General features: G+C 38.8%; 3 protein-coding genes across 3 annotated transcripts; all 3 read left to right on the top strand.

The window, feature by feature from the left end:
- The first annotated feature begins 1,986 nt into the window (after positions 1-1,986).
- LOC140314751 (extracellular calcium-sensing receptor-like) lies at positions 1,987-7,795 on the top strand. Its single transcript, XM_072393108.1, has 9 exons — positions 1,987-2,096; positions 2,369-2,663; positions 2,787-2,873; positions 3,026-3,295; positions 3,735-3,935; positions 4,061-4,330; positions 6,359-6,586; positions 6,676-6,799; positions 6,885-7,795. Exons 1-9 carry the CDS (start codon positions 1,987-1,989, stop codon positions 7,793-7,795), a joined length of 2,496 nt encoding a protein of 831 aa, XP_072249209.1.
- Positions 7,796-8,908: 1,113 nt separating this feature from the next.
- Positions 8,909-15,163, top strand: LOC140314750 (extracellular calcium-sensing receptor-like). The gene is made up of 9 exons (XM_072393107.1): positions 8,909-9,105; positions 9,325-9,619; positions 9,761-9,847; positions 10,076-10,345; positions 12,842-13,048; positions 13,133-13,408; positions 13,718-13,945; positions 14,031-14,154; positions 14,244-15,163. The coding sequence occupies exons 1-9, from the start codon at positions 8,909-8,911 to the stop codon at positions 15,161-15,163; spliced, it is 2,604 nt and encodes an 867-aa protein (XP_072249208.1).
- A 964-nt stretch (positions 15,164-16,127) lies between these two features.
- Positions 16,128-22,522, top strand: LOC140314749 (extracellular calcium-sensing receptor-like). The gene is made up of 10 exons (XM_072393106.1): positions 16,128-16,132; positions 17,725-17,853; positions 18,084-18,378; positions 18,517-18,603; positions 18,800-19,069; positions 19,437-19,637; positions 19,754-20,023; positions 21,073-21,250; positions 21,402-21,524; positions 21,609-22,522. Exons 1-10 carry the CDS (start codon positions 16,128-16,130, stop codon positions 22,520-22,522), a joined length of 2,472 nt encoding a protein of 823 aa, XP_072249207.1.
- Positions 22,523-24,690: the final 2,168 nt, after the last annotated feature.

Below are 24,690 nucleotides of genomic sequence, written 5' to 3'. Positions count from 1 at the left end.
TACTATGAAATTAAACAAAAACAGGCACTTCATCACTTTGCAGCCCTGATTCGTGGTTCTTCCATGGAAACAACCACACATTTCCAGTTAATTGTAATAACACTGGATGTTTGGTTTCATGCAATATTGCCATGCAATTAAATGGAACCATAACTTGTCAGTTTGCAGCCATCATTCATTGTTGAATCTAACCTAAAATGCTATGGAAACATCATTCTGTATAACCTAAATAAAATTTTGTTATTACCACATCCATGCTTTCATATTACAATTTTTTTTTTTTTTAAAAAGGTGTGAACCTATATAACCATATTATTTTATTTTATAGTTAAGCTGCTATAGGCTTAGACTGCTGGGGGACCTCATCTGTCACACCTTTCCTCACTTTGCTCTCTTTTTCCCCCTGTTTAATTTCACAATTGATTTTATGTACATGTGACATTATTGTGGTTATTAACGTATGTTTCCCTGTTCCAACAGATATCCTTTGAATGGCGTTATGGTGTTTTTCCCCCCTCTTTTCGCTCTTTTCTGTCTTCTCAAACCCCAGCTGGTCGAGGCGGATGGCCACCCTTCCTGAGTCTGGTTCTGCCAGAGGTTTCTTCCTGTTAAAAGGGAGTCGTTCCTTTCCACAGTCGCCACAGGCACGCTCAGGACGGGAGATTGGACTGAAGACAAGTTTCGGTGCAATCTTTTGGTTTCCTTATTTAGGATATTAATTTTTTTAATTGGCTCTATATGAATTAATTGGATTATGATTACAATGAATTGAATTCCAATTGGCTTGAATTGGACTATATTACTTAAGTGCCTTGAGATGACAATTGTTGTAATCTGGCGCTATATAAATAAAATTGAATTGAATTGAATTTAATTGAATTTTTTAGACGGTTACCATGTTATTACCACAGTGTTAACATACTTATAGTGAATAACTATAAAGGAATTATTACCATGTTAACATCTTTAAATTTGTTTCCTCATTGTTGTTCTTGGTTTCAGGCCCCTTATTACTCTTAATTTTAGTTGTGGTCTGTTATTACCATGATGTACCTTTTGTTATTACCACAAATTACCATTACCATTACTACCATTATCTAGTTATTAATTTGAATATGAATATGAATATTGAATATGATAAAAAGTAAGCTATCTTATGACTTTTTAACTCCACAGATGTTGTCATGTTCCGTGGTTGATTTTGGCCTTTACTGAGCGACTGGCTTCTGAGCAACAGAACTGGAAAAATATCAATAGGAGGACCTACTAACTGCTTTCGATAAACTCTTCATCTCACAGCACAAACTGACAAGATAATGTTGCAGCTGGAAACTTTTTAATACTTGATTTTTAGAGCATATTAGGCCTTCAGGGCCTGGAGGGCCCTTGTGGTTCACCTCTGTCATATCGTTGATATCGTGATTGTACAGTTGCATGAGCAACAGTAACTGAGACACGAGATAACTTTTCTTGACAATAACATAGCATTCATTCGTTCTCGTGCTATTTTTTCACAGGGTATATACAAACTCACAATCCTCCTGCTGTGCAGCTACAGCAAATACATTTAATTCTATTTGATATACATGTGTAGAAAGTTTTTTTGTAGAAACATTTTTTTGTAGTCAGAGTCAGCTTTTCAAATTGGATATAATCCTACAGGTACCAATTATTCATCTCGTTTAATATGAAAAAAATATGTTTATTCACAATATTTCAACATGTGTATTTTGTTCTGCCCCTCCTTTTCCCCAGGGTGTTGGAAAAGATTAAACAATCACAGTGTCAGAGGGATGGCACCACCCCATATATAAAATAAAGCAACTTTACATGAAGAAAAGAAATAGATGGGATGGGATGAGAGCAACTATGGGGGCTATTCTGCACACATATGTACTTTTGAGTTTCTACTTTATTTTTTTATACTATGTGTCCTTTTCCCTTCCCTCAGCTTGTAAATTGAGGAGAGGGTTTCATCTGAATGAAATGCACAAGCCTGGTGATGTGGTTCTTGGTGGGCTGTTTGAGGTCCACTACACTTCTGTCTTCCCTGAACAGACATTTACCACAGAGCCACAGCAGCCCATCTGCAAAGGGTAAGTATCACATGCCTATGACAAAAGCAAAAATGCACAATTTATGATGTGTGGTCTGAGCATTCCTGAGACTGAGGATAATGATATGGTGCTCAATAAGAGATACCATTGAAAACTTTTTATGATGGTAAGACAAAATAATAAAATGCATCTGCAAATGTATCTGATTATTCAAACTGCATCATTTGTTTTCACATACAAAGTATATTAACTTCTTTCACTATCACTGGCACATTTCTCTTTAGAAGCTAACTGTGCATTTTGTGTGTTAGTTTTGACACGCTAGGCTTCAGGCATGCCATGACCATGGCTTTTGCTATTGAAGAGATCAACAAGAACTCCAATCTGCTGCCGAATGTGACCCTGGGATACAGCATTTATGACAACTGTGGTGCACTTGTTATTGGATTCAGTGGTGCCTTATCACTGGTCAGTGGCCGGGATAAGCAGTTTCCACTTCAAGAGAACTGTTCAGGGACTCCTCCAGTCCTGGGGATTGTTGGTGATCACTATTCAACATTTTCTATTGCCATTGCCAATGTGTTAGGTTTATACAAAATGTCCATTGTAAGTTTCATGTCTCATATGGTCTTTCTTTCGTAGAATTTAAATTTGAATGCAGTTTATTGTTTCTTTAAATATTTGGAATGGGTTTGACTTGCATCAGAAAGTATATATGTTTCTTCATAGGTGAGTTATTTTGCCACATGTTCCTGCCTGAGTGATCGACAGCGTTTTCCAACCTTCTTTAGAACAATCCCAAGTGATGCTTTTCAGGTGAAAGACAAATACCACATACAAATTATACAAAAGATCTATTTCAGACAATACAGTAAGCTGAGAATTAATGACACAGATGTAAATCCAATATGTATAATTCTAACACTAGTCTACCAAACTAATCTACTCATGTCAATATATTCACTTAGGTGCGCGCTATGATTCAAATTCTAAAACACTTTGGCTGGACGTGGGTAGGTTTACTTGTAAGTGATGATGATTATGGACTTCATGTTGCCCAGTCCTTCCAGTCAGACCTGGTTATGTCTGGTGGCGGTTGTCTGGCCTACGTTGAGGTCTTACCCTGGGACAGTGACCCTGGTGAACTCAGGAGGATTGTACATTTGATAAACACATCAACAGCTCGTGTTGTCATCGTGTTTGCACATGAGATTCACATGATTCAACTAATGGAAGAGGTTAGAAAAAAAATTTAATATTTCAAAATCTGTCAGTCTTGCAAAACATGTATAATTATTTTTCTTATTAATTTTCTTTACAAAATACTGGTATTGGATTCTATGAGGAAATTATGTTCAGTGATGTTGCCTATTATATATGTGTAATTGTTTCAACCTTTCGAAAATACAGCAATTTTAAGCTTTTCCCTATAATATAAAATGTTCAGTCATTAAAAAGCTGTTCCTTAACTATGAAATATAAATTCTGACAATTAGATTAAATTAGTTAGGCTACAAGAAGGAAGCTTGAAAAAAAACAGTGGCATTATGTAAGCATCCATTTTGCATCTTAGGAAAGTATAAAGTATAAGTATCACAAATGTACTGTTCGTTTTTCTCTGACTCAATAAAAAGTTATCATTTGAAATGTTAACTGCTTTGCATTCGATGACTTTAGGTAGTGAGTCAAAATGTAACAGGTCGGCAGTGGATTGCCAGTGAAGCCTGGACGTCAGCATCTGTTCTCCAGACACCACACTTCATGCCATATCTCAGTGGCACACTGGGCATTGCTATCCGTCGTGGAGAAATACCAGGTCTCAGAGACTTCCTGTTACACTTAAGTCCTGAGCAAAATGATAACAGTAGACATAACATGGTAAGACTCTAATAGTTTTTTTTCTAAAACAAATTATAGCATGTAATTATATAGCTATATCATAAAAGGAATAGTTAAGGTGATGAAAGTGATATATTAAGCTAATTTTTTAACTCGTGTTTCAGGTGAGGCAGTTTTGGGAACACACATTTCAGTGTAAATTTGATCCAGCAGACTGGATGGATAATGAGGGAGCAATATGCACTGGAGAGGAAGATATTAAAGGTGTGGAGACTGAGTTTTTGGATCTTTCTAACCTCAGGCCTGAATACAATGTTTACAAGGCTGTGTATGCGCTGGCATATGCTCTTAATGACATGCTGCAGTGTGAGCCAATGAGGGGGCCTTTCAGAGGACACAGCTGTGCCAATTTGCAAAATCTGGAGCCATGGCAGGTGTGGTATCAACTTACACTTCATTTGTATGCTTCTAAAAACCACCCTGATGTCTTTATTAGCACACATTTTTCAATCATTGCAATGATATATTTGCTTTTTGGTTTAATCACAGTCTTTCAAAAGCAGAATGTTCAAAATTGCAAGTTGCAAGATTAAACACATTTCCATCAATTCCAAAAGGTTATTTAGAAAAAATAAAAAGCCATAACTTCAATATATCTTAAAGAATCCATATTTTTCTAATTACACATTTAGAATTATTTTAATTTTGAGTATATTAAATATCAAGATATATTTGCAAGTACATCTATTGCAGTACAAGCGAATAGATGGCAGTCTGCCAGTAGTATAATATTAACTGTTGGCAGTGGCTGATATTTAGACTTTTAAAAGATTATTAGATCTTCATCATGCAAACTATTAAAAAGGAAGTGGCTGAAAATATCCAATAACTCCAATTGTCATTAAATGACATAAATGCTATACATAATTTGAAAATTGTAAATGTGATTCTAAATGTAAATTCAAAATCCAAAACAAGGCTACATGAACAAGGATTTTTAGCTCCTGTATCTTTAACGCCTGTTGAAACCTCCAGTTTGTTCTGACTGGTCAACTGGTCATTAATAGATTGCAGCCTATTGTTCATTGTTTTATGGAATCATGACCATAATTTAAATTAGAATGCATTTGCAGAAATGTTTTTTTCATTTTAAGAATGGGGCTGCATTATTTGACTCATAAATTAAATTAGTAATCAGTCATCCTATTTGCATTTTAATTTTCTTATTCAAGAGTGCTCAATCTTTCACTGAATTAAAATGAAAAAGAAATAGACATTTGAGATTTAATTTTCAAAATATGCCCCAGCAAAAAGATACCAAAATTAAATTTGAAATGTAAAATTTAAGAATGTGGCTGCATTATTGGAATCATAAATAAAATTAGTAAGCAATCATTCCATTTGCATTTTCTTCTTCAAGACTGCACATTTTTGCTTTTTCGTGTTCATGGCCTGCCCGCAAAGTACTGCCCATGATTCGAAAACGAAAAAGCAAACTGAGCAGCGCGGCAGAGTGACATCAGCTCTTCTTCAGCTCCAACAGTGTGTTACCTGGAGATGTAGGCACATGAGAGAAGAAAATCCAATAACTTAAGATGTGGCAGTTACGAGGAGTGTACTACAAAGTGAGATTAGTGGTTAGATTAGTGGTATGTTGAGCTGAAAGTCTTTCTCTTTCAACCTGGCTAGAGCACCATGGTAGCTTAGGCTGAACTCAAAATCTGCTCTGAAGGTGTTAAATGTTCAGTGTTTTGATGCTTCGTCTACCCAAATACACTGATCACCTGAGCCTTCATTCATAAGAAGAACAGGCTGTATGACTGGTGAATCATATAAAACATAAAGGAAAATACACAGTTGTTGCAGGTAAGACAAAATAGGACTGCTGCTAGAAAATTGTTCTTTGTACAAATTAGAAAGTTAATACACGCCTTCATTTTATATCTCAAAAACTTTACATTTGTAAGAGGTACATTACATTCTGCTGCTGCCCCATAATATTGTGGAAATCACTTAACTCATTGACCAAATTAAAACAAAATTTTATTGATTTGATATTCTAATTTATTTTCTAGAATATTTTACAACCAAAAAGATACATTATAGAACAGTTTGTTGGTAAATTGGGATTGTATATAAAAACAAATACTCGGTTTGCCTGACTTGACGAAGATCATGAGCACCATTGTGAAATCTCTGAGTAATTTAGGTTTTGTCACACGTTATATGTCAAGCCAGACTTTCTAGTTTGCTGATCTTTTAAATGTACGTGAAAGATAAATGGACCCAAGGCGATGATATTTGAAAAACAAATTAAAAGGACAAAATGTTGTGATTTTACAGGAAGTCATTCAGCTGAAGAGGTTGATAAACCTGGGTGTGTAAACAAAGTTTTATCCACGCTCCTGTTGTACTGTTTGTCAATCCTTAATTGTTCCATTTGATCTCTTCTTTATTTGTAGCTTGTACATTATTTGCAGAAGGTGAACTTCTCCACTCCATTTGGTGATCAAGTGTCATTTGATGAAAATGGTGATGCTTTACCAATATATGATGTTATGAACTGGCTGTGGCTTCCTGGTGGACATATTGAAGTTCAGAATGTCGGAGAAGTAAGGAGGTCAGCCTCCAGAAGTGAGGAGCTCATACTTGATGAAAATAAAATCTTCTGGAACTTTGAATCAAAAGAGGTAATTTATTTATTTCAGACATTTCCTCTTTTGGAAAGCAGATAGTAGCAGAATATAACCGAGTGATAAATCCATCTCTCCTCATGCAGCCTCCTCGCTCAGTGTGCAGTGAGAGTTGTCCGCCTGGTACCCGCATTGCCAGAAAAAAGGGGCAACCTGAATGTTGTTTTAATTGTATCGCTTGTTCTGAGGGAAAGATAAGCAATAGGGAAAGTAGGTGTTAATTTTTCAAAATTTAATTTCTAAATTTGACTGAGGGACATTGTATATATCTCACTATATTCTCTATTCTGTTCAGATTCTCTAGAGTGCGTCAGTTGTCCAGAGGACTTCTGGTCCAGCCCACAGCGTGATCGTTGTGCTCCTAAGAAAACAGAGTTCCTTTCCTACCATGAGCCTCTGGGTATCTGCTTGACAACCACCTCATTGCTGGGCACATGTATCTGTGCTGTTGTCCTGGGTATCTTCACTTATCACCGCAGAACACCTATAGTACGAGCTAACAACTCAGAACTGAGCTTCCTGCTTTTGGTGTCACTTAAGCTTTGCTTCCTGTGTTCGCTGCTGTTCATCGGACAACCCAGACTGTGGACATGCCAACTGAGACATGCAGCATTTGGGATCAGCTTTGTGCTTTGTGTCTCATGCATCCTGGTTAAAACCATGGTGGTTCTGGCTGTGTTCAAAGCCTCCAAGCCAGGAGGTGGAGCCAGCCTCAAGTGGTTTGGTGCTATGCAGCAAAGAGGAACAGTTTTAGTTCTCACTTGCATTCAGGCAGCAATCTGCACTGCTTGGCTTGTTTCTGCCTCACCAACTCCACATAAAAACACCCAATACCACAATGACAAGATCATTTATGAGTGTTTAGTTGGGTCTACTATTGGGTTTGCTGTGTTAATGGGTTACATTGGCATATTGGCTATTCTTAGCTTTTTATTAGCATTTCTGGCAAGGAATCTTCCCAACAACTTCAATGAGGCAAAACTCATCACTTTTAGCATGCTGATCTTCTGTGCTGTGTGGGTGGCTTTTGTTCCTGCGTACATCAACTCCCCAGGCAAATATGCAGATGCAGTGGAGGTATTTGCCATCTTGGCCTCTAGTTTTGGTCTCTTGTTGGCTCTGTTTGGACCCAAATGTTACATAATCCTGCTGAGACCCGAGAGGAACACCAAGAAAGCTATAATGACTCGAGGAATGAGGTCATGAGATTAGCGAATTCTTTAAATTCCACTTTGTATTTTGGATTTAGCAATAATCACCACAGTAAACCAAAATCAATAAAGAAATTTGTTTAAAATCATATATGTGAAAAAATGTCTGTGCATGTTATAGTTTCAAAGAGGTGAATAACAAAAATGTTTTCAAACCTCAACAATAGGTTGATATACTATATCAATTATTAGGAAATTATACTGCAATAAGCAGCAGCTGTTTATGTTCAGGAGGTAGAATAATTGTATGTACAGTACGTCTAAAGTTAAAGAAAATCCAACAAGCCACTAATTTTGGTCTGTTAATGACAGTTAATGACAGTTTACAGAAGATTAGCACTCCATCCTGATATATGAAGCAGTTTTACTTAGAAAGAGTATTTACTTACTGTAAAGGTAACTACTGAACCTTAATACATGAACATTTTAAAAAGACTAGAATACTAATTATAATGCATTTTGTAAATTAGTCATTACAAAATATAATTACATCCATAAAATCTGCAATAAGGAATGGCATCATAGCATATGAGGAGGCAGAATAACTTGTTGGAAGTAACAGCAAATACACTTCCTTCAAATTTTAGAGTTTAGGAAAAAAAAATGCAAAAACATCACTGCAGAAACCAAAGCAGCACCATTTTCACACTCACAGAATCTTTTCACACTTCATACCCCACAAATAACCTCACATATATGCACTCATTTATATTTGGATGAGTTTTTGGAGGAAATTTTCCATTTTACAAAGATGAAAAAGTTTGAAGCTTGTAGTACGCATAGAAATGCACTTAACAAGAAAATATCCACATATACGGAAAAATTGAACCTCAATCATTACATTATTCATATAGAACTCAAACTGGGATTGGTAATTTAAATATTGTCTTGGTGAGATATTCTCATTAATTAAATCATTATGAAATTTAAAGAACTGAGACTCTGCCCACTTTTCTTCATCTCTGATAGGTGGCGTCGGAGATGAGACAGGACTACAAGTCAATAAAGGCAGGATGACAAAGCAGTATTACCTATGACTGTGGTCAGAGAAAGGCCCATTTAGAAGAAAGTCATGTGGCCCTTTTTACACACAGGCTTACTCTTACTCATGTTGTCTTATTCTGTCCGTTATTCTGCTGCATCGTCCTCTCTGCTCTCCTCCTGTGTATCACAGGGACAGTTTCATCTGAATGGGATACACAAAGCTGGAGATGTAGTTCTGGGGGGGCTGTTTGAAATCCACTTCTTTTCTGTATTTCCTGACCTGTCTTTTACCTCCGAGCCACAACAGCCTACCTGCCATGGGTGAGTGAGTCAGGGACACAGCAAGAATCTAGTATAGCCGTTGTACATTTGAAACATTTTTGAGAAATCTTCTTTGTTTACTTTGTTATTTCAGTTGTATGATTGTTTCTAATCAGTTGGCTTATCTATTTGCTAGATATATGTTGTACAATGTCTGCATGTTACAGTGGATTCATATTGTATTTTGCTCTGTTAAACAATAAGGTATATTTGTGTTAGTTTTGATGTTATAGGCTTCAGGCAGGCTCAGACCATGGCCTTTGCTATTGATGAGATCAACAGAAACTCCAACCTGCTTCCCAATGTGACTCTGGGGTACAGTCTGTATGATAACTGTGTCAAACTTGGAATTGGATTCCGTTCAGCTCTGGCATTAGTCAGCAGTCAAGATGAGCAAATTACATTAAATGAGACTTGTAAAGGAAGCCCTCCAGTCCTGGGGATTGTGGGTGATTCTTCCTCCACACGCTCTATTGCCATCTCCACTGTCTTAGGTTTGTACAGAGTACCTATGGTAAGTTTTCAGCTTTATCTTTTGGTAAATCTTTTGGATCATTTGGATTTAATTTAAGATTTAACTTGAGCTGTAATCAACTTTGATGACTAGTAAAGGATCTGAATATTTTTAGGGATACAGAGTCTATGTCTTTCACAGGTGAGTTATTTTGCCACATGTTCCTGCCTGAGTGACCGGCAGAAGTATCCGTCCTTCTTTAGAACAATCCCAAGTGATGCTTTCCAGGTAAAGACTTTTTCTTGCAATAAGAAATGTGTCTAAAGTGAATAGATAAATTATGTTTTGTTTGAACTGTAAGGTGCTTTTAGTTATTAGGGACATCGTTTGGCTACAGAAAAAATAAAACTTAGAGGCAAGAATGAAATGGGATTTATTTTTAAACCTGTTTAATAGATTTTCCACTGTAAGATGCCTTTAGTATCTCCACTTATCCCTTTCTCTGTATTTACTTAGGTGCATGCTATGATTCAGATTCTAAAACACTTTGGCTGGACTTGGGCAGGTCTGCTGGTCAGTGATGATGATTACGGACTCCACGCTGCCCGATCCTTCCAATCTGACCTGACTCTCCTTGGTGGAGGTTGCCTTGCTTACTTAGAGGTTTTGCCTTGGGGTAAAGACTCAACTGAACTAAAGAGGATTGTGGATGTGATGAAGAAATCCACAGCTCGTGTGGTCATTGTGTTCGCACATGAGAGTCACGTGATTGATCTCATGGAAGAGGTTGGGCATTATACAAAATAATTCTAACTTGACATGTTTTATTTGAATTGAATAGAGAAGAACTGCGTCACTGTCGCTCCACATGTATATATACACTGAAATTTGCTATGCAGTATCTAAAAATGTTAAATTTGGCATTCCATACAGACATACTCAAGTCTGTTCACATCCATAATAAATAATGGCCCACTTGCAAGCTATGAGATAGAATTAAACATTTTAGAATGTAATCCTCTGACATGAAATATCCAATTCTGCAGTGTGATCTGAAGACATCATTAATTGTGAGAAGGGTCCCTCAACAATTCGCATAAATGCTCTTAAAAAAATGTCAATACACTGCTGATAGAGCAATGGAGCAAAGGAACTTTGGAGACTCTCTCTATTTCTTCTCCTTTGATGATTAAGGGAAAAGACTGTACACTGTGCCCCACAGAGTCACTAACTTGTTTGGGTTATTCATTGTAAGTTTGTTCTTTGGAAACCAGCCTGCTGTGTCATCGTTTATCTTATATTGTGTTGGAGAAGTGTGTGGAGTTGCAGTTTAATCTATAGAGGAAGTGGAACAGCAGACTCCAGTAGAGTTGAAGGTGGGATATAGACTGAGCCTGACCATCTACTAGATAGAAAGACATTTATCCACTGTTGGTGAGACTAAGGTCAAGAAGTTTGTCACTTTCTGGTTGAGGTGTGTTAGTGCCTCTATACTTTTTATATCACAGGTCCAGATTAGGGGAGAAGGGAGGATTGCATATACTTTAAAACTGAGTTTTGCTGGGGATCAGTGCCACTGATCTATAAATATTCTGCCAGCTGCACTTGGCCTACTTGGCCATTTGTATAACGGGTTGATTTTAAGCACTATGGTGCTGTGGCTGATGGGGACTTTTTAAGAATGTCTATACAATCATCTGAAAGCTGGTTGGCTGATCATTCTCCGTGATTTCCTATTAGCCCCCTCAGTCACCCCAGCATTCATAATACATACCTCACCTCTTGCGTCTGTGTGACTGAGCTCTTCTGACAGGGACGATAAGTGTCAATAGGTACCTCTATGTTCTTCCTATAATAATGTACTTGTCCCTCAACATTTTTTTTTCCTTTTTGCAGCCTTGCCCTCAAATGCCTTTTTTTTCCAGATTAGGTCTTTCAGCACTACATTTTTCATTAACTGATTGATAGACTGTGTTGTAATCCTTTGAGTTGGTCTGGAAATCATCCATGGTTTCTTCTTTTCGCAAAATATGGATGTTTGTGTTGATAGTTATCTTAAACATGGGCCCTAATGTATCACAGAAAATAATAAAGGTATAGACCTCTATATTTTAGTCTGAAAACAACTTCCAAAGAGAAGTCTTGCATTTGTAGAGATGCTTCTCCAAGTCAGATTTAAACAGTTCTAGTTATGGGCTTCAGATTGTAAATGTTAAAACTGGAAAAATTAAGTTTAAGAACATTAAGTGACCAGATTGTCCACAAATGAGAGATGAGATGTTCTGTATTATTTTGGCAATGTCATAGTAAACACAGTCAAGCAGTTCCACATTTAACACCCTAGTTGATGTTTATGTTTATGTATTTAGCAGACGCTTTTATCCAAAGCAACTTACAAATGAAGATATAACAAGCTATATAAAAAGCTAACAATAAACTACATAGAAGGTACCCACTAGTCAGACTCTGTCAGAGGTGACAGAGTAGAAATAGAGTGCAGGCATAGAGGAAAGTACAGAAAGATAAAGTGCAGAGATAGAGGGGGTAGGGAAGTACAAGGTAAGTTCTAGGATAGGAGATGCTCTCTGAAGAGCTGGGTTTTCAAGAGTTTCTTGAAGATAGACTGTTCGCTCGGTAGGTCATTCCACCATCGTGGAACGACACATGAAAAGAGTTTGGATTGTCTTAAGCGTGGTGTAGGCACTGCTAGACGACAATCCTGTGACGAATGGAGGGACCGAGTTGTGTCGTAAGCCTTTGCAAGAGCATTCAAGTAGATGGGAGCCGTTCCATTAAGCACTTTGTAGGCTATCATCAGTGACTTGAATGATGTACAAATTGTATGAATTGATGTACAGACTTTAGATTGGCATGGATAAATTCCACAACAATAATAAAAATAAGTCCCCTTGGATTAGTTTTTGCATTTTGTTGTCATTCCATATCTGTGAGCACACAGCTGAGTGGTACTTAACAGTTTCAGTCAGACTGAGAAGAGTAGGCTACTGTAACATATGATTAAAAATATTTTGTGGGTTTCTTCTAAAAAAAATTGAGCCAGAGCGGAAAATTTGGCAGGGAACTGAATGCATCACGCTATTTATTTGTTGTGGCTGCTCTTAATAAGGTTTTAGAGTAACTTCCTCAGATAGACTATAGTGAACTCACTTGTTAATGAGTAAAACAAGAAATCAACAACGTGAAAATGGGTTACTTTACACCCATGTATTCAGCAATTTAGTAGCATGAAATTTTAAGAACATATGTTTGGTCCATGAACAGGTGATGAGACGGAATATGACAGGCCTGCAGTGGATGGCCAGTGAAGCCTGGACAGCAGCTGCTGTGCTCCAGACCCCTCACCTCATGCCGTACTTGGGTGGCACATTGGGCATTGCTATTCGTCGAGGGGAAATAGCAGGGCTCAGGAATTTCCTGCTACAAACACATCCTGACCCCCATCACAACAACAGCAATGGAAATAACATGGTGAGCTTTAACTGTGCAATCTAATCTGATATTTGCACCAGAGAAACATAATGTTTATAAGATACAGTTTTAAATGTATCACAGGTAAACCAGTTTTGGGAATACACATTTCAGTGCAGATTTGCACTACCTCCACCAGGCTGGGTGGAATCTGGGGGAACAGTATGCACTGGAGAAGAAGATCTAGAAAGTGTGGAGAGTGAGTTTTTGGATCTTTCTAATCTCAGGCCTGAGTACAATGTGTACAAGGCTGTGTATGCACTGGCTTATGCGCTTGATAATATGCTGCATTGTGAGCCAGGCAGGGGGCCTTTCAGTGAACACAGCTGTGCCAATTTACAAACTCTGGAGCCATGGCAGGTAGGACTCATTCCACATGCCTTTATGAATAAATCCAGTGGTGCACACGTTATTTTTGAGGAATGGAGTTTGGCCTGTAACATTAAATAGAATGCATGTGAAATGTCTTAAATGACAAGCAATAGTTTCTGCAGGATAATCTATGTAAGTAGTAATGTGATGTCAAAGGTATTTAGGGAAATAATGTTTATTATGTGGTTTCATCATTGAATATTGGGCACTGCTACAGTGACTCTAGACTATTTAGATTCTAGACTTCTTTCTCATTTGTTCTTGTTTTTTTCCTCTTTGTCTTATGTTTTGTTTTAGCTTGTGTATTACCTGGAAAAGGTCAATTTCACCACAGCTTTTGGCGATGAAGTCTCATTTGATGAGAAAGGTGATGCGTTGCCAATATATGATGTTATGAATTGGCTGTGGCTTCCTGATGGAAGAACTAAAGTTCAGAATGTGGGAGAGGTGAAAATGTCAGCGTTTAAAGGTGAAGAACTCACACTTGATGAAGACCAAATCTTCTGGAACTTCGAATCAAAAAAGGTTATCTCTCATCTTTTTCACTTTTATAACTCTTAATAGCAGCATTAAATGGTTTGAAATAACAGAAACTTTTGTCCTCACATAGCCCCCACGCTCAGTGTGCAGTGAGAGCTGTCTTCCAGGTACTCGCATGGTGAGAAAGAAGGGGGAGCCTGAGTGCTGTTTTGACTGCATCCCTTGTTCTGAGGGAAAGATCAGTAACACGACCAGTAGGTGTCCATCTTTTGGGAATTTTTCATTGCACAGTATTGTTTTTTACTGCACAGTGTATATCATATTGTCTCCACTTTTTTTTCAGACTCTTTGGAGTGCATCAGTTGTCCAGAGGACTTTTGGTCCAGTCCCCAGCATGACCACTGTGTCCCAAAAACAACAGAGTTCCTCTCCTATCAGGAGCCTCTGGGCATCTGCTTGACCGCTGCCTCATTGCTGGGCACATGTGTCTGTGCTGTTGTTCTGGGTATCTTCACTTATCACCGCAAAACACCTATAGTACGAGCCAACAATTCCGAACTCAGCTTCCAGCTACTGCTGTCACTTAAACTTTGCTTCCTGTGTTCGCTGCTGTTCATTGGACGACCCAGACTGTGGACATGCCAGCTGAGACATGCAGCATTTGGGATCAGCTTTGTACTTTGTATCTCATGCATCCTAGTTAAAACCATGGTGGTTCTGGCCGTGTTTAAAGCCTCCAAGCCAGGAGGTGGAGCCAGCCTCAAGTGGTTTGGGGTTTCACAGCAGAGAGGAACAGTTTTAGGTCTTACCTTAGTTCAGGCAGCAATCTGCACTGCTTGGCTTGTCTCTTCCTCTCCAGCTCCACATAAAAACACCCAATACCACAATGACAAGATAGTTTATGAATGTATAATTGGGTCCACAACTGGTTTTGCAGTGTTACTTGGATACATTGGCCTACTAGCCTTCCTCAGTTTTCTCTTGGCATTCCTCGCAAGGAATCTTCCAGACAACTTTAATGAGGCCAAACTTATCACCTTCAGTATGCTGATCTTCTGTGGAGTGTGGGTAGCCTTTGTACCAGCTTATATCAGCTCACCAGGCAAACTTGCAGATGCAGTGGAGGTATTTGCAATCTTGGCCTCCAGTTTTGGTCTCTTGTTGGCGCTGTTTGGACCCAAATGTTACATAATCCTGCTGAGACCTGAGAGGAATACCAAGAAAGCTATCATGAGTCGAGGTAACAAGGGTATGGTTGAATAGTAATAGGGGGGTAAAAAAGATAGTTAAGCTCTATAGAAATTATTGAATGATGATTGAAGTTAAGGTTCGCTTTGATGAGTATATGCTGTGCTAAAAATTGTTGTGAAAACTGTTCCACAGAACTACAACTACAAAAAAAAAACATATGACACCATGCCCTGTGTGTACTTAGTGTATTGTTTCATGCATGCTGTATAAAATTAAACTAAGTGAAAATTGTACTTTCTTATCAAGTAAAATATTGCTGTCAGTGTTGTTTATAGTCACCATCCTATTCTCATAATGGTTGGCATGCATATCAACAAGCGTAACTGACAAAGGTAATTTAACATCAGTTTTGATGTTGTTGCCACACAGAATTTTGGGATGATATCATCTCTTTGCTTTTTTGAAGAATGGTACTGTGTATCCTGTACTAAAGGATAAAGTAAAGGAATTTTTTTATTAACCTTTATTTATACAAGTAAAATCTCATTGAGACCCAGGGTCTCATTTGCAAGAGAGACCTGTTTTGTTCCTTACCAGGAAGCTTTGTTCCTTACCAGTTTCAAGCAGTTTTTGTTAGACTTTCACTTTAGGTTATTAAGGAACATTCAGGCTGCTTTGGGGTCTGCTCCCCATGGCCAATTAAAAAGAGCAATAATGAGGGCATTGCACAGGTCCAATGCCCTCATTATTTCTGATCTATCATTCCACTGTCTCCCACTTTTATCTACTTACAGTATGGATTAATTATCCCCTGCTAGAGGTAAGGACCCATCCCTAACCAAATGGAAGCACTCTCATTCTGAGTGCCTCACACAAAGCTCTGAACTGCTCCCGTGTGTGCTGATGGTCAGGGCTAGAAGAGGCCAGAAAAAGCACATCACTGACAAAAAGACATCCATTGATCCACCCTCACCTGCTTAATACAATTAAGTGTTGTAGGGGGCTGGAGCCTATCCCAGCGGCCACTGGTTGAGAGATGGGGTACACCCCGGACAAGTCACCAGTCCATCACAGGGCCACACAGTGGCAAGCAACCATGCACACTCACAACCACTAATTAACCAAACATGCATGCTGTTGGATGGATATCTGGTGAGAACCCACATATGTTTGTAGAGGACATGTAAACTCCAAACAGAAAGGACCCAGATGGAATTCAAACCAGGTGCCCTCTGCTGTGAGGCAACAGTGCTAACTGTTGTGCAAGCAAGCACAGGCAACCTTTGAAGGAAAGGTTCTGTTACATTTGCAATACCAGTTTTTTGGTCACTAACCACAGCTCATGACAATAGAGCAGGGTTTGTACCTGAATAGTGCGCACAGGCCGCCAGTTTTCTGCAGAGTCAATCGCTACAGACCTCCAAACTTCATGTGGCCTTCAGATTAGCTCAAGAACAGTGCGTAGAGAGCTTCATGGAATGGGCTTCCATGGCCGAGCAGCTGCATCCAAGCCATACATCACCAAGTGCAATGCAAAGGTTTGGATGCAGTGGTGTAAAGCACGCCGCCACAGGACTCTAGAGCAGTGGAGATGTGTTCTCTGCAGTGGCAAATCATACTTCTCCATCTAGCAATCTGATGGATGAGTCTAGGTTTAGCGGATGCCAGGAGAACAGTACTTGTCTGACTGCATTGTGCCAAGCGTAGTTTGGTGGAGAGGGGAGGGGAGGTAATGGTGTGGGATTGTTTTTCAGGAGGTGGGATTGGCCCCTTAGTTCCAATGAAAGGAACTGTGAATGCTTCAGCAGACTAAGAGATTTTGGACAATTTCGTGCTCCCGACTTTGTGGAAACAGTTTGGGGATGTCCCCTTCCTGTTCCACCATGACTGCGCACCAGTGCACAAAGCAAGGTCCATAAAGACATGGATGAACGAGTTTGATGTGGAAGAACTTGACTGACCTGCACAGAGTCCTGAACTCAACCAGGCAGAACACCTTTGGGATGAATTAGAGCAGAGACTGTGAGCCAGACCTTCTCATCCAACATCAGTGTCTGACCTCACAAATGTGCTTTTGGAAGAATGGTCAAAACTTCCCATAAAAACACTCCTAAACCTCGTGGAAGGCTTGCCCAGGAGAGTTTAAGATGCAAAGGATGGGCCATCGTCATATTAAACCCTAAGGAATAAGAATGTAGGATTGGAGTGTCACTTAAATTCATATGTGTGTAAAGGCAGATGAGTGAATACTTTTGGCAATATAGTGTATGTGCCACTCTTATTTTCAAAGAAAAAAAAAACATGAATGTAAAACTAACTCTGAAAATATACAGCTTAATGGGGTTATGTTTCTTGAAACACTGACGTAATAGCTTTAACATCTGAATTTGAAAGTTGAAAATCAACATAATTAAATTCATACATGTTATGTCCTGCCCCCATAATATGCAAAGTATGCAAAAGTGATGACAAAGTCCTGAATAAAAAATCAGCTAACCTCATATGAAGAATATAAACAAGTGAGAAGGGAGGAGGACAGTTATGGGGACTTTCCTCGGTGCATGTTTGCTCTTGACTGTCTTTTCTGTATTCTCTGTGTCCTCATCTCTTATTCCATTTTGTAAATTATGGAGAAAGTTTAATCTAAATGAAATTCAAAAGTCTGGTGATGTGGTTTTGGGTGGCTTGTTTGAGGTCCATTACACTTCTTCTTTTCCTGAGCAGACATTTACCTCAGAACCACAACAGCCCAGCTGCAAAGGGTAAGTACCTCACACATGCAGCAGATCATATAGATTTGTGCAAATTATGCTTTTTGTTCAGAGTACACAAACAGAAAAAAATGGCAATGTAAGACACTCTGCTAATGCTAATCGTTATAGAATATGAATATTATATTCTAGCATGTCACTTTAAAACAACAGTTTACATACAATGTGATGTGTAGATTCTTTTACTTTATAGTGGAAAACTGTGACATTTTGTGTGTTAGTTTTGACACTCAAGGATTCAGGCTGGCTATGACCATGGCTTTTGCTATTGATGAGATCAACAAGAATTCCAATCTGCTGCCGAATGTGACCCTGGGATACAGCATTTATGACAACTGTGGTGCACTTGTTATTGGATTCAGTGGTGCCTTATCACTGGTCAGTGGCCGGGATAAGCAGTTTCTTCTTCAGGAGAACTGTTCAGGGATTCCTCCAGTCATGAGCATCATTGGTGACGCCTACTCAACATTTTCTATTACCATGTCCAATGTGCTAGGTTTATTCAAAATGCCCATTGTAAGTTTCAAGTTTACTTCTGATTGTCATTGATCTTATTTGCTTTGTTCATCTTACATGTGTGTATACATAGTACATGTTTATGCACATGTATATGCATATTGCATGAGATCAAAAAGTATGTATATTTCTTTATAGGTGAGTTATTTTTCCACATGCTCCTGCCTAAGTGATCGCCAGCGGTTTCCATCGTTTTTCAGAACAATCCCAAGTGATGCTTTTCAGGTGAGACACAGACTTGAAAGTTGAAAAGTATGTAGAAATTGTTCCTGATAATAAAAGTCTCCTAATTTTCTAATCATTTTAATCATCATAGATTAACCATAAACAGACTATATAGTATTTACGATAGTGTAATCTAATGAAAGAATTTATTAGTCTGCACACTTCATGTTCTCTTGATGCCAATATATTCACTTAGGTGCGCGCTATGATTCAGATTCTAAAACACTTTGGCTGGACGTGGGTAGGTTTGCTTGTCAGTGATGATGATTATGGACTTCATGTTGCACGGTCCTTCCAATCCGACCTGGTGACGTCTGGTGGAGGTTGTCTGGCCTACACTGAGGTCTTACCCTGGGACAGTGACCCAGGTGAACTAAGGAGGATTGTACATTTGATAAAGACATCAACAGCTCGTGTTGTCATGGTGTTTTCACATGAGATTCATCTGATTCAGTTACTGGAAGAGGTAAGAGTGGATTAAGAGAAATAATTAACTTTATTTTGTTCTTATTTATGTGTAAAGTGAATTTCACTTTCCAGCTCAATGTCAGTCATTATCATTATTCTGAGACAGAAAATCACTTTTAGAGTGCATGATAATCACCACAAATAATTCATAAGTTATAGTTTTACATTTTTAGAATGCCTAACCCACTAATAATCCACAAAGATCAGTGAGTCTATTAAAAGTCACATCAAGTTAACTTTATGTTATTTCTCGGCTGTAGAACATACAGCTTATCTAGAATTTACTCAGTTTGGTTTCTCCTCTGAAAAATATTGTATTTTCTATCAATAGAAGTCTAAATAGTTTGTTTTACTGTAACACACAGGTGATGCGACAGAATGTAACAGGTCTACAATGGATTTCAAGTGAAGCCTGGACATTAGCAACTGTGCTCCAGACACCCCATTTCATGCCAGTCCTGAGCGGCACACTTGGTATTGCCATTCGTCGAGGAGAAATACCCGGGCTCAAAGATTTCCTCCTACAGATACGTCCTCGCCAAAATGACAACTATAAAAATAACATGGTAATCTTATTTTGATTATATGACAAATGAAAAAAAACTTTACCATTTCTGAATATGGCATACAGTTAAGGTGATGTAAGTGATGTATTATGCAAATGTTTTAAATTGTGTTTCAGGTGAGGCAGTTTTGGGAACACACATTTCAGTGTAAATTTGATCCAGCAGACTGGATGGAAGATGAAGGAGCATTATGCACTGGAAAGGAAGATATTGAAAGTGTGGAGACTGAGATTTTAGATCTTTCTAACCTCGGACCTGAGTACAATGTTTACAAGGCTGTGTATGCACTGGCATATGCTCTTGACAACATGCTACAGTGTGAGCCAGGGAAGGGGCCTTTCAGAGGACACAGCTGTGCTACTTTGCAAAATCTGGAGCCATGGCAGGTGTGGTATCAACTTAAATTGCAATTACTTGACAAGAGAGATGGGTCTATGGTCTACATGCACAGCAATATTCTGAAATTAACCTGATTAAGACTTCCATTTGAGAAAGGCACCGCAATTTAAACAGCCTGTAATACTTTGTCTATCATATAATTAAGTTATGTAGAGTATTCTGATCATACTCGCATTACATAAACACGTATCCACCTTAATTACATGATTAATTATGTCCTTCCGAAGTTTCGCGTTATCTTTCCACACAGTGTTGCTTTACAGTGAAGGCTCTAGGTTTCAAAGTTGCCAGAGGTGTTTATTATAAGGGTTTGGCTTTGGATTGGAAACCCAGGATTTATGATTTCTGTCATCAGATCTGGTAACACCAGCTCCAGTGGATTTCAGTGCAGATCAGAAAGGCTGTGGTAAACAGAAAACACAGTTTTGGTGGAGGATAACCCAGAGTAGGTCAATTTTTTAATGACATAGATTTAATGACTTTGGATGTGAGCAAACTTTGCAACTACAAAAGGGAATGTAATGTGGGTGTGTGCAGGGGCGGACTGGTAATCTGTGCGTTCTGGAAAAGTCCAGAACGGCCATCCGCCCTGTTCAATAACCAAAATTTTCAGTCTATCAACTACCAACAGGTAGCGCTAGGTGGCGCTTTTAGGACAATCATTCCATAGGCCTAAAAACCAACAAGGAAGACTAACATTAGTGTCTGTCAACAGAAAGATGGCAAGCAGAAAACGTAGTACCCTAACGTCTAGGACCGTTTTTTGGTCCCAGTCCATCCCTGGGTGTGGGTCATCAATATGACTATTATCTGTAACATAGAAACATAAATTTGAATGGGATATATTTTATATGCAACTTATGTAAAGACAGTGATCAGAACAGTGTCTTATAAAGATTAAAGTCATTAGCAGAAATGCTACTGTGCATATGCACAATGCCAATGTATTCATAATAAAACAAGGCTGGAAGAGTTTAATTTCTGTTTGGATGAAATGTTACTTTCTTGATATGTCTTTTCTCTCATGCATTTTTAGCTTGTACATTTTTTGCAAAAGGTGAACTTTACTACATCATTTGGTGATCAAGTGTCATTTGATGAAAATGGTGATGCTTTGCCAATATATGATGTTATGAACTGGCTGTGGCTCCCTGATGGAAGAATTGAAGTTCAGAATGTAGGGGAGGTAAAAAGGTCAGCCTACAGAGGTGAAGAACTCATACTTGATGAAGACAAAATCTTCTGGAACTTTGAATCAAAGAGGGTAAATCTTTTTTCTTTTTTATTTCATGAAGCTTCTTTTGTGGAACATTAAAGTCAATATATACAAATATGAAATGACGGATTTAGTTCTCCTCATGCAGCCACCTCGGTCAGTTTGCAGTGACAGTTGTCCTCCGGGTACTCGCATGGCCAGAAAAAAGGGGCAACCTGAATGTTGTTTTGACTGCATTCCCTGTTCTGAAGGAAAGATAAGCAATCAAATCGGTCCGTGTTTCAGTATTTATTATCAGTGTGGACATGTTTATAGTCAGTTAGAAAGCAAGTAATCCCTCCTTCTTTTCCTCTTAGACTCCTTGGAATGCATCAGTTGTCCAGAGGACTTCTGGTCCAGCCCACAGCGTGACCACTGCGTTCCTAAGAAAACAGAGTTCCTCTCCTACCATGAGCCTCTGGGTATCTGCTTGACAGCTGCTTCATTGCTGGGCACATGTATCTGTGCTGTTGTCCTGGGTATCTTCGCTTATCACCACAGCACACCAGTGGTACGAGCTAACAATTCAGAACTGAGCTTTCTGATTTTGGTGTCACTTAAACTTTGCTTCCTGTGTTCGCTGCTGTTCATCGGACAACCCAGACTGTGGACATGCCAACTGAGACATGCAGCATTTGGGATCAGCTTTGTGCTTTGTGTCTCATGCATCCTGGTTAAAACCATGGTGGTTCTGGCTGTGTTCAAAGCCTCCAAGCCAGGAGGTGGAGCCAGCCTTAAATGGTTTGGTGCTATGCAGCAAAGAGGAACAGTTTTAGTTCTCACTTGCATTCAGGCAGCAATCTGCACTGTATGGATTATCTCTGCTTCACCGGTGCCTCATAAAAACACCAAATACCACAATGACAAGATAGTCTATGAGTGCGATGTTGGTTCAACATTTGGATTTGCAGTTCTACTTAGCTATATTGGCTTCCTGGCAATCCTCAGCTTCCTGTTAGCGTTTTTAGCAAGAAATTTGCCAGACAACTTCAATGAAGCAAAATTCATAACTTTCAGTATGTTGATCTTCTGTGCTGTGTGGGTGGCCTTTGTTCCTGCCTATATCAATTCCCCAGGTAAATATGCAGATGCAGTGGAGGTATTTGCTATTCTGACCTCCAGCTTTGGTCTCTTAGTGGCACTGTTTGGACCCAAATGTTATATAATCCTGCTGAGACCAGAGAGGAACACCAAGAAAGCTATCATGGGTCGAGGCACAACCAAGTCATAAAAGCAACAGTTATAATTAAATGTTCACTTGTTATAAACAAGCCTGTTTTTTGCATTTTCATCAGTGATTAGCCCTAGATATTGCTATTATACTATGCTGTACAATGTGTAAAGGACTTAATCTCTTTTCAATAAAAATAAAGAATTTAGAGGCAATTTGAAGCAACAAATAAATGTGTGGGTTTTTTGTGATACATTTTTCTGTTACTACTTTTATTTTGTGGCAAAGTAGCTTGGCCATACAATATACTTTACCAGCAAGAGCCATTTCCCATGCAGTGAATGAACAAAGAGGGATACTGGTCAATCACATCTTGATTTAAAACCTTGATCTGTGACTGGCTGTTTTGTCTTCCTTTTACGAAAGTGCTCTGCGGTACACGGGAGGGAAAGTTAGAATGCTTGGACACAGTTTCATAAACAGGTTTAGAAAAATTAATCACTAAGTAAGCCTTTCAGGCAAAAGTTATCAATACAATAAATGTATCAAATATATATCTATACTTCTATAATATCTAAACTGCTGAACCAGTTTTGATTTGGAAATTACAGTAATCTTTGAGAGGGTTTAATTCTAACGGGTCAGAACATACTACTACAGACTACCGTATTTTAATTCAATATGGGTCATTTGCTGACCTTTTTGTCTATGCTACCACCTTTTTTGCAGCTTCTGCATTGCATTTTATGAGAGTTAAAAATGTTCCACAAAAGCCTTGACTTTCTGTGCCAAATTCTGAGAATGATAAAGTTCCCATTCTGATCTTACAGCACTCCACTCAGGGACCCCAAGGAGACCGGCTGCTCTGAACCTTTGTTGGGCATATGAATGCAAGTAATAGACAGAACCTGATCCCTAACCTCAAGGTTCAGGGAAAGCATTGTTATGTCTGTCAGGTAAACCCCAGCACTTCAGTGCCCAGGTGGGGGGTCTATGAATGAGCCTACCCCTGCTTGCTCCATTTCACCCAGATGGTGGAATAAAGACCAGCTTTCTCCAAAAAAGTAGTTTAAAAAACTGTGCCGTGTCATAAGTTAGCTCGACTGTTTCAAGGTGGAAGCCTCAGATCACCACCAAGTCTCCACTACACCACATCCTTACAAAAGCTCCTGTCGGTGGTGGGTCCTCCAGCAGATGGTGCCATGTTGTTTGTTCAGGCTGTGCACAGCAAGAGCCATTGGGCAAAGGCCAGACCACCAAATAAACTTTTATCCCACGCTTGGTTTAGTTGGGAGAACCCAGTCTCTCTAATACAGGCAAGGTGTCTCTGTGACTTGTTGAATTTATAATGCCGGTTTTAGAATTTCACTTTGTCTGATCCTTTATCAAGGGCCAATGTGTTTTTGGTGACCCCTCCAGCCACTAACTGCCCAACAACATAGTTCTGGGACACCTTGGGCACTCAAACCCCTCCATCATGAAAGGTTGAGATTCACAAAAGGGGACAAGACACTCTAAAGAGTTCCTTTTGATTTGCTACTTTGGATTTACTGATGCCTCTCCTATGCACCCAGATGAGTTAAGTGTTTTTCTGTTTTGTGTTACAATGATCAATAATACATGTTATGATTTAAAATCATTTTATACCCCATGTAGAAGATTTAGTTGTATTAGACTAAAACTAAGACAATGAGGTGTCCTGCTTTAACCACCATTCTTTAAAGAATATGTACATAAGGTAGATAATTGAATAAAGCTCTTTTCCATGCCGTGCCTAACTTCTTGTTTTTGATTGTGTCTCAATATCTGCAGTGTAACCTCCAGCCTCCAGTATAAGAAACTTTAAAACACGTCATTCAGACTAACTCGCATGTTTAAAAAACACAAAACTGGGACTTCATGATGATGCTGATTCATCCAGCTCCAAAATATTACTTTCCAAATGTCTTTCATTGTCCTTTTACACAAGCCTCATTATTAGCCAAATAAAGAATACAAGGGGAAATCACTTTGGTTACCGAAGTGACAGTTGTTGTGGCTCCTGGATGTCTTTTGATCAATAAATACACAGTTCTTTTACTGCCAAGGAAATAGTTGTTTAAGAGTTTAGACAAAACCAACTTGTGCTATAAGTCTTGGGCTGAGACAGCAAACCCTTCACAAACAGAGGAGTCACAGAGGAACTATCTTGGCATGCTGCTACCATCTAGTGGACGTTTAATTTCCCT

The sequence above is a fragment of the Leuresthes tenuis genome, unplaced genomic scaffold, assembly GCF_036924035.1.
Source record: "Leuresthes tenuis unplaced genomic scaffold, fLeuTen1.0.hap1 SCAF_9, whole genome shotgun sequence".
Lineage (NCBI taxonomy): Eukaryota > Metazoa > Chordata > Actinopteri > Atheriniformes > Atherinopsidae > Leuresthes > Leuresthes tenuis.
The sequence above is the reverse complement of the archived record's forward strand: the minus strand, read 5'-3'. Positions and strand labels throughout refer to the sequence as shown.

Excerpts from the sequence above, each read along its gene's own strand:
- LOC140314749 (XM_072393106.1), top strand. Across the intron at positions 17,854-18,083 it reads CAACAGCCCAGCTGCAAAGG|TTTTGACACTCAAGGATTCA; the intron begins GTAAGTACCTCA and ends TTTGTGTGTTAG. Across the intron at positions 21,525-21,608 it reads AAAGATAAGCAATCAAATCG|ACTCCTTGGAATGCATCAGT; the intron begins GTCCGTGTTTCA and ends TTTTCCTCTTAG.
- LOC140314751 (XM_072393108.1), top strand. The coding sequence starts at position 1,987 with ATGCACAAGCCTGGTGATGTGGTTCTTGGTGGGCTGTTTGAGGTCCAC. Across the intron at positions 2,874-3,025 it reads TCCCAAGTGATGCTTTTCAG|GTGCGCGCTATGATTCAAAT; the intron begins GTGAAAGACAAA and ends ATATTCACTTAG. Across the intron at positions 6,800-6,884 it reads AAAGATAAGCAATAGGGAAA|ATTCTCTAGAGTGCGTCAGT; the intron begins GTAGGTGTTAAT and ends TATTCTGTTCAG.
- LOC140314750 (XM_072393107.1), top strand. The coding sequence starts at position 8,909 with ATGTTGTCTTATTCTGTCCGTTATTCTGCTGCATCGTCCTCTCTGCTC. Across the intron at positions 9,848-10,075 it reads TCCCAAGTGATGCTTTCCAG|GTGCATGCTATGATTCAGAT; the intron begins GTAAAGACTTTT and ends GTATTTACTTAG. Across the intron at positions 13,409-13,717 it reads AAACTCTGGAGCCATGGCAG|CTTGTGTATTACCTGGAAAA; the intron begins GTAGGACTCATT and ends GTTTTGTTTTAG.